General features: G+C 40.0%; 2 protein-coding genes across 2 annotated transcripts in view; one reads left to right on the top strand and one right to left on the bottom strand.

Moving 5' to 3' along the window:
• Positions 1 to 793, top strand: part of mxd3 (MAX dimerization protein 3) — a 7,804-nt gene extending 7,011 nt beyond the window's left edge. Inside the window, exon 6 of the mRNA XM_086013957.1 lies at positions 1 to 793. This exon is cut by the window's left edge and continues 808 nt beyond it. The gene's annotated coding sequence lies outside the window, so the exon portion shown is untranslated.
• Positions 794 to 831: 38 nt separating this feature from the next.
• Positions 832 to 6,134, bottom strand: prelid1a (PRELI domain containing 1a). The gene is made up of 6 exons (XM_086013942.1): positions 5,985 to 6,134; positions 5,471 to 5,590; positions 4,772 to 4,997; positions 2,682 to 2,795; positions 2,433 to 2,511; positions 832 to 1,519 (listed from the first exon to the last, which is right to left on the bottom strand). Exons 2-6 carry the CDS (start codon positions 5,560 to 5,562, stop codon positions 1,398 to 1,400), a joined length of 633 nt encoding a protein of 210 aa, XP_085870068.1. The 5' UTR covers positions 5,563 to 5,590; positions 5,985 to 6,134; the 3' UTR covers positions 832 to 1,397.
• Positions 6,135 to 8,756: the final 2,622 nt, after the last annotated feature.

The following is an 8,756-nucleotide window of genomic DNA, read 5'->3' as shown; positions in this document are numbered from 1 at the left end:
CGCTCCCACCGTCTATCATTTTAAACACACTTCCGTTTGCGCTTCCATCTGCCAATTTTGACCCAACGTCCACTACCACACCCCACTTGAACCTCTTCTGGTTCATGATGTGACGTCAATAGCACTAGCGCAGCACGCTATTAGGACCCACTAGCTGACCAAAACCATGCCTGATGTAAAAATACATGAATCAAGCAACAAACTTACCTGCATCATATGAATCAATAATCATCAATGTCAGGTTATAGACAATTACATAGATGGGCGCAAATCCACTTCCACTTATGCTTTATCCGTCTTTTTTTTTGTTTGTTTCCCCGTTTATCACCAGCAAAATGGGCGTCCGTCTTAGGCGAATAGATGGATCGGTCCATCGGCTTGGCGAATTGCCCAGCTCTAGGTAATAGAATAATTTGGTGGTCGTTATTGCACAATTACGTGACTGTGCCTGAGATTCTTTTGGTGTATTTGCACACTCTAGTCTGTTATGACGTGTGAGCGTTTTGATGCCTGGTGGGTGGAAAGCATCAATTCTTGCACAGCCATGGTTTTCTTCTTGATCACTATTAACAACTCTCGGTAATTATTTTGCTGTATTACATGTATTAAATTGCTCTATATTTAATAACTGAAGGCACATTTTGCCCTCACCTTTTGTATATGCAAAATGCCTTATTACCTTTTTAATGCTGTTTTATGTATGCATTCAGACTCTCCGCCCAGTAATATTATGTAGCAATTTTTTTGTAATGGTGTAAGCTTTTTATGAATAAAATATTTTCTATATTTAAAAGTTTGACTTTATTTATTCAACACAATAGAACGCATAGGTAAAAACATGGTATTCATTTATTGTCACAGATTCCATTGTTTTTACTGAGCACATTGTAGTCTTCATTTTTGGTTTTATTAACAATTTCCTTTCGAGTGTTCAATTCTGTGTCAATATTTCGATTGTTAAATCACTAAGCGCCGTTACAATTTTTGCAGAATGGATCTTCTAGCTGTTCAGCTAATTTAATTAAGAAAAAAAAACACAAGAGGTATAAATCCAACCATGATAAAGCAGCATCAAACAATGAATTATGAAATGTCGACCAAAGCAAGCTGCAAAATACAAAAGAGTAAAGGCAAACATGAAGGCGCCAGGAACAGTTTTCTATCACATTACAGCACCTATGAGCCAATGTGGAGGGGAACATGATCAGGATGACTGCCGCAGGTAGGCGTGAGCTGGACGAGTCTGCTCGGGCTTTCGCGTGGTCCACTCGCCACATCAGCAGGTTGCTTCCTCACAGAGGCATCTAGTCAGATCAGTCAGTCTCCGCAAAATGCATTGCTTCACTGAGGAGGGTTTAAAGACAAAAGTGTCCACGAAATCCGAGGTGAAGGAATCATCAGACGTATTGTTTCTTCTGAGCCTGTGAGGCCAAGTCTTTAGCTTTCTCTTTTGCTGCCAGCGCTGTTTCTCTCGCACGCTCTGTTGCCGCTTCTGCCAAACTCCTTGACGGCGTTTCACCTACACAACAATGCAGAAGAGAGAAGGTACAGTGGGAATACTTTCTGGGGGCTCCAAACATATTGGGGACACTTGTGAAGGCCCCCCCTCCCCATTTCTGTCAACAAACCATATATTTTATTTAATCAGTTTAATATCTACCAGATAGCGTATTTTGCAACACTTATATTCTGTACATTAATGGTTGCCAACCACCGGCCCTCGGCTGTACCAAATTGTACTGGTAATAAAACTGTAGCGGAGCATTTAAGTCCCAATCAGGAATAAACAACTGCAGCGTTCCAGATACGACCTCAGTTACTCCAAACATGAATTTGTTTGTGCTGACGGATATTTGAATGACATGTCAAGTGCATGTCGGAGTGTTCACGCATGACGTGTGTGCTTGATGTCGCAATGCGTCCCCTCGCTCAAATTGGGAGCCCTCCACGGATGACGATGCATAAAAATACAGGAAACCAAAATGACCTAATATATAAATTAGGAAAGAAACAGCCTTCTATAAAGCAGTTTTCTAATACATTGAATGAATCTGTCTAATATGAATTTTACTTTTGGAGTTGAAATAAATCAGCTTTTCTGTGGTATTTTAGTTTACTCAGATGCACCAGTAAGTAGGTTGTCAACCTGTACTCAACAGAAACGATTTAAATTCCCCATATCAAAATGCCCCACTTTGGAGCACCGTTCCACAACTCACGCTTTGTGCAAATGTTTTACATGCACTACCCACAGAAACAATACTATCACTGACACGCAGCCAACCAACAGAAACGCATTTTGACCTCAGCACTAAATAGTACCACTTAACTGAAGCGTTATGAACAAATTGTGTACTGCGAGTATCCTTTTCTTCATCTTTCCTCAATGAATCACTATCAAGTTGGAGCAGCTCATTAAATGTGCTTCATACCTTGCATTTTGGCCAGCACATATTCAAAACCCTTCATGGTCTTAGTAACACTCTTCTTAAACCTTGCAAGACCGAATTCCTGCAAAGAGACAAGCAAACATTGAACTCAGAGCAGACGGCTTCATTTTAGACATTCAAATCTTGGCATACTCCATCACACGATATTATACAGCCATTTATTATGAAACTGCATACCAGCGACACAACTTGTTCTCTTGTGTATTGCTTGGTATGGTTTGCTTTACTGACCTGAACAGCCCTCGAGAGTCCATACACGTTGGAAGAGATCCAAGCCTCTCTATTTATCTCCGTCCAGCTGCCATTCTCAGGGTTCATTCGGTATTCGCATCGCTCTTTCACAGACTGGGGGCAAAAGGGGGACGAGCATAGGCAACACGAGGTCATTTACAGTGGACATCAAATAGTCTGGAAACAAAGCTGATGAAGAAAACCGGTCAAGGAGACTAGCAAGAGGCTTACAGCAACATCACAGGAGCTGCAGCGATTTCTAGCAAGTACTGGCTGTGTCCTACATGTAACAAAATTGATCCTTATTTATCATGCAATGTATCCCAAACGCATTGACAGTGCTTTTCCCCACCTTTTGTTGTTACAGCCTCGGATTACATTATAACCCCCTCGAAATCCGTTACATCACCACATAATGACCACGTGAAAGAAGGTCTTTTTTTTTTTTTTCAGATTTTGCAAGTAGTGATCACCACAGGCCTCAGCTATGAGGTAGTGTGGCAAGACAAAATGCTTTTCACAAAAAGAAATAGGGCCCGACCAATATGGATGTTTTGGGGAGGCAATGCCAATTCTGATATCTGTCAGAATCAAATTCCAATAACTGATAAATCGGGTAATTCATTAAAAAAATATCTAATGAATAAAACAACTTATGTTTTGGTCCCTTTAACGCTTACAACAAAAAAGATATGAATTACAGGCAGAGCATTTGACTGTTTTACATTACCTCGTATTTGTATTAAGTACTTTTTTGGGTGGGGGGGTTTGAATGTCATTATATTTGCCTTATATTGTAATTAGGGGTGTAACAGTACGCTAAATCACGTTTCGGTTCGTTTTTTTGGAAACTTTGGTTCGGTATATTTTCGGTAAAAAACAGATTTTTAAAAAATTATTATTTTTTTTTAATATGTTTATTTTGAAAATATGACAAGTAAAGTGTACTTTGTTTCCAAGAAATAAATAAAAGCAAACCATTCGGGTGATATTCCAAGAAATTACACCAGAATAAAAAATACACTAACAATAAAGATCTCTTAATTTTCTAAATTATTAAGACACTGAAATCTTTAAAAACTCAGCAGCAACAGCCTATGACACATCTAAGTATTCAAGTTAATGCCAAGTTGTCATTACAACACATATACACTTTTTGTGATGGAAAAAAAAAACATACAATAACAGTTACAATTATTGCTAACTATATTAAAACCATTTTTATGATAAAAAATTACAGTAACTTTAAAAAGTCTTTATGAAATTGTATACACTTTTTAGGCATTGAAATCCTTGAATGTTCAACAGCATATTGTAACGAATTGGGTTATTTGTTTTGTGGTCAGATTTGTGTGTTGCTGATTGTGATGTTTCCGAGGTTCATGAATGCATCGTACGGCAAGCGAGTGGAGCAGTGGAGAAAGAAGAGCGCAAGCAGTTGTACTCGGATTAATAAAAACGTGATAATTAAACTACGTCTGACCGCGTGTTCCTGGAAGATGCTACAATATGATAAATCTCACTATTTAAGTTTGACGTTTTGCTCCCTCGTCTAAGAAACATTCACAGTCGGATGATGTCGTGCATGTTAGACGTGCTACCTGCCGCCCATCTCCTGTAGCAATGTCGGCACAGAACTTTCGGACATAACCACGTACCTTTGCCCATCGGCGATTTTAACAGGACAGCCAGAATGTTCCCCAAACAGGAGACCGCAGTGTACGGGGGGACCTTCGAGCTCTGGCTCTTTTCTTGCTCTCACTGTTGTGCCGCCACTCTCCTCTCCCGCATGCAGTCAATAGTGCCCGTGCGTAAGATCGTGCTAATAAGGTGACCGAACCGAATGCAAGTGGACCAAACCGAACGTGACATACCGAAAGGTATTAATACACCCACGTGTATCGTTACACCCCTAATTGTAATGTGTTAATGCATTAAAAAATGGCAAAAAAAAAAGGCTAATTTTTTTAGCAATTTTTAAACAGAAATTGGCCAGCCGATTAATCGGTCAGACCCTACATTGAAATCTATCCAAACATGCGTTTAATTAATTGATTAAGTGTGCCAATTCCGTGATTGTCGTGTCGTACCATGAGACGAGCGTGGCTGATGTTCCATGTTAGCGTGGTCATCATTCTTTTCTGAGGGTCCACAATGGAGTCCTCCACGATGTACGCACAGCTAGCCATGTGCTTTGGAAGATAGCGCTCCATCCAGCGTGGAGCACGACTTGTTTTGGTCAAAAGACGTCTGGAAATGAGGCAATTGCCTGGAGTCACCTCTCGGAAAATGATGTCTTCAGTCAGAACATGGTTACTGAAAGGCAAACAAAAACAACAACATGGGTCAGACTATTTGGGTTAATATTCAAGATAACCAGCGATTGGCTGGCAACCAGTGCAGTGTGGTCCTGTTGGACCATGGATGGATGGTACTGATGCACTGATACCACTTTTTTTTTAGGCCAAGTGAGAGTACAAGTACTTCTTACATTAGAGTACTCGACGATACTGAGTACTGGTACTTGGGGGAAAAAATAAATAAATAAATAAATATATATATATATATATATATATATATATATATATATATATATATATATATATATAAAATGTTTTGACAAGCAGAAGAACTTAGTTTCACATCATATGTAAAGAAAATATATTTTATTCTATTTCGGTGGAATGTTTTTGTGGGGGGGCGGGAGGGGCACTTCACTGAAGGGAAATAAACCAAAAATCAAAAGTTGTGTTGAAGAATGTCATCGTCAGTGTTGACTTTGACCTCACCTGTAGGGATTTGGATACCGTTGCCAGAAAGCAACGCAAACTTGGTCCCATGAGCTTTTCAGCAAACCTGCGCAGCAGAAATACTTGACCATTGTTCCCTGCGGTTGGTATGGAAACAACCTGTGGAGCCAAAACGGGAGGTGGGTTGAAAGAAATTAAACTGTTCCAACAAAAAGAGGAAATATGGCCGATTGGAGAATAAGGGTTAAATGGCTGTGACGCTACAACTTGCCCACTCGCTTTGCAACCAAAACATTTTAATTTCAAGGGAGTACAGTACATTTAAGAGTAGGAGTTGAAACGCCCGCTTACCCACATGAGAATGGCTATACAATTAATAAGGTAAAATTATGTCTACCATCGTAGCTGTCATGTGTCACGTCCGCACTGTTCTACTAGCACAGTTAGCACGCGCTAGCCTAGCATACAGAAAATTATGAATGAACGGCTCGACAACTACGTGCTGTCTCATAATCAGGAAAAGATTGATAATAATTCCAGAGGAGAAAACAACCTGTACGGCAAAAATCTTCATAGGACGAGTATTCTCATTTTTCCACCAGGTTTTAGTTATCCGTGGGACAAATGCTGTCAAAAGCCACGGCACACGGACCAATGAAAGGTCATACCGTGACGTCATATCCGGTCAATGTCAACCTGCAATATCTTCATTGAACCACTTGAGGGTAGAAAAAGACTGTGGTATTTTGTAGCGCTCAAAACAACTCTGCCAATATACCAGGCCACAAAATATGAATTGAAGTTGCTTTATTACAGACTCAGAGACCAGACACAAACAAACAGATACACAATATAAACAAACATATACAAATATATACACAGACCAAGTTAAAAAAAAAAAAAAAAGTAAAATAAAATAAAATAAAAATACTAAAAAGCATCATATACATGACAACAGTACCAATATTTGCAGAAGTGAGACTGGTATCGTGCAGCACTTACGATACTGTTTGATAAGTAAGCAATAATCTCTTTATTTGAATCATTTAGTATAATAAAAAAATATAATGTATTTGCTTACACATGGGCTGCCCCCCGGCACGGTGGTCGACTGGTTAGCACGTCCACCTCACAGTTCAAAGGTCGTGGGTTGAATCCCGGCTCCAGCCTCCCTGTGTGGAGTTTGCATGTTGTCCCCTTGCCTGCATGGGTTTTCTCCGGCAACTCCGTTTTCCTCCCACATTCCAAAAAAAACATGGATGGTAAGTTGATTGGACACTCTAAATTGCCCCTAGGTGAGATTGTGAGTGCGGTTGTTTGTTTGCCTCTGTGTGTCCTGCGATTGGCTGGCAACCGATTCTGGGTGTTCCCTGCCTACTGCCCGAAGACTGCTGGGATAGGCTCCAGCACTCCCCGCGACCCTTGTGAGGATAAGCGGTATAGATAATGGATGGATGGGCTGCCCACGACCAATCACATTATCAAGGGGTAATTTTTTCAGCTGAAATTGGTTAACTGAAATTTATTAGTAAAAACAAATAACGTATACCTTGACCTTTTTTAAAAATAATAATAATTGGATTAAATAGTTGGTTAATTCATTATAACAAAATAAATTATATATTAATTAAGATCTATGTTTTACAAAATAAAAAAAACAAATGATTTTTAAAAAAATATTGTTAAAACAAAACAAACCATTTGACATATTTAACATATTTCAACATTTTTTTCCACTTAGGTATGACCTGGCCCATCTGTCCATTTTAAAAAGCTAAAGTTTACCCACCGAAGAAGGGTGCATCAGAAAAGGCTCGCAGCTGTGCACTTTTTTGGGCTGAGCTTTCCACCCACTTAAAGGGACAGTATGTAGATTTCTTTTTCCATCTAGTGGTGAACGAATAGAATGCAACGTCATAAGTTCGAGAGACCACAATTCACAGGCCTACCCCCAATTTCTTCAGCAGAAGTGAAAGCAAAATGTCATCACAAACAACTTCTCGTATCGCCTCAAGTGACAAATTAAGTGCATTGCATTTGTTACACATGCTGTAGTCTTGTTGTCTCCTTCTGGTATCCGTGGCAGAGAGATGGCGGCGAAACATGTCAGCGTGAGGCGCGTCCCATGTAACATAATTAGCCATTACTAGACCTACAGTTATATAAAAAATGTATGTTTATGTGATGGAATATTTGTTTTCCATATTATTGAACTTAATCGTGGGGTGAACGTTGAACAATCAAAACATTCTAAACACTGTCTCTTCAAGCATGTCACTGATTTACGCACCTTCATGGACTGTATGCAGTTTGGGTGGAGTGACCCTGAAATGAGGGCATTCCCTGTCGAGTCTGGCAGAGTGCACAAGTTCCCAAAGATTTAAGCATCCTTTCTCTTCCACACTCTAGTGGCTGTAGTATGTCGTGAATGTGAAACATCATATTGTACGTCTTGATACAGGCTGGGTGACAGCGCAGCTGCAGACTCAAGCTGGTGGCTTGGAGTTTGTCTGAAAGCGCCGCTCACAACAACTGCAGTCATCGTAACGGTGAGCTAGATTTGGAACCTTTCGAATTTTGGAAAGTTGTTTAGGTGACAAGCCTGGTGTGTGGTGTAATGCGTTGCTGAACAACGCTTATACAACGGCTTGCTCATTCGCTTTTCTCCTGATGCACCGGCCCCAAATGTGTTCTGTTATAAGCACACTATTCAGATTAAATTCATTTTGTTAGAATTATTAAATAAAGAATGTAAAAATACTTACACTTTAAAAGTAGCTTGTGCGTGTGTCAGAAGTCTGGACCGGAGAACAGCAAACCTTGAAAGTGCGCGTAAACCCCCCCCCCGACTTAAACGCCAATGACAGACTACAGCCCTAAGTTAGCTGCATGCTCCAGCTTCCCACCACCCTGAACAGGATAAATAAAGTGAAAGTCAAGTCAAAAATGTTCTTGACAACAATATGTTCTATGCAAACACACTAGCATACACACATTATGTTGATTAATATTGCAATTGTGGAATATGGATTAAGCAGCAAATTCAACCTGTTTTATCCATTTTGGGGGTCGGACATTTTGCCACTTTCTGTCGAAGGGAAATGGCATCACAGTTGGTCAGGACTGTGATTGGTCATGATCTGAGCCTTGAGCAACTGTTGTGCCATCTTCAGTCACCAACAAATGGCAACATGGCCACCACCAGAGATGGATAAAAACGGGTGGATTTAGCTGCTTAATTCATTTTCCACAAACGCAACATTCATCAGAATACCGTGCTTAGACGAGTGGGGCCGCATAAAATATATTATTTTAAAGAACATTT

The sequence above is a fragment of the Filicampus tigris genome, chromosome 2 (genome assembly GCF_054856515.1).
Source record: "Filicampus tigris isolate MCC_2025a chromosome 2, RoL_Ftig_1.0, whole genome shotgun sequence".
Lineage (NCBI taxonomy): Eukaryota > Metazoa > Chordata > Actinopteri > Syngnathiformes > Syngnathidae > Filicampus > Filicampus tigris.
Note: the sequence above shows the minus strand (reverse complement) of the source record. Positions and strands in the feature narration are given on the sequence as shown.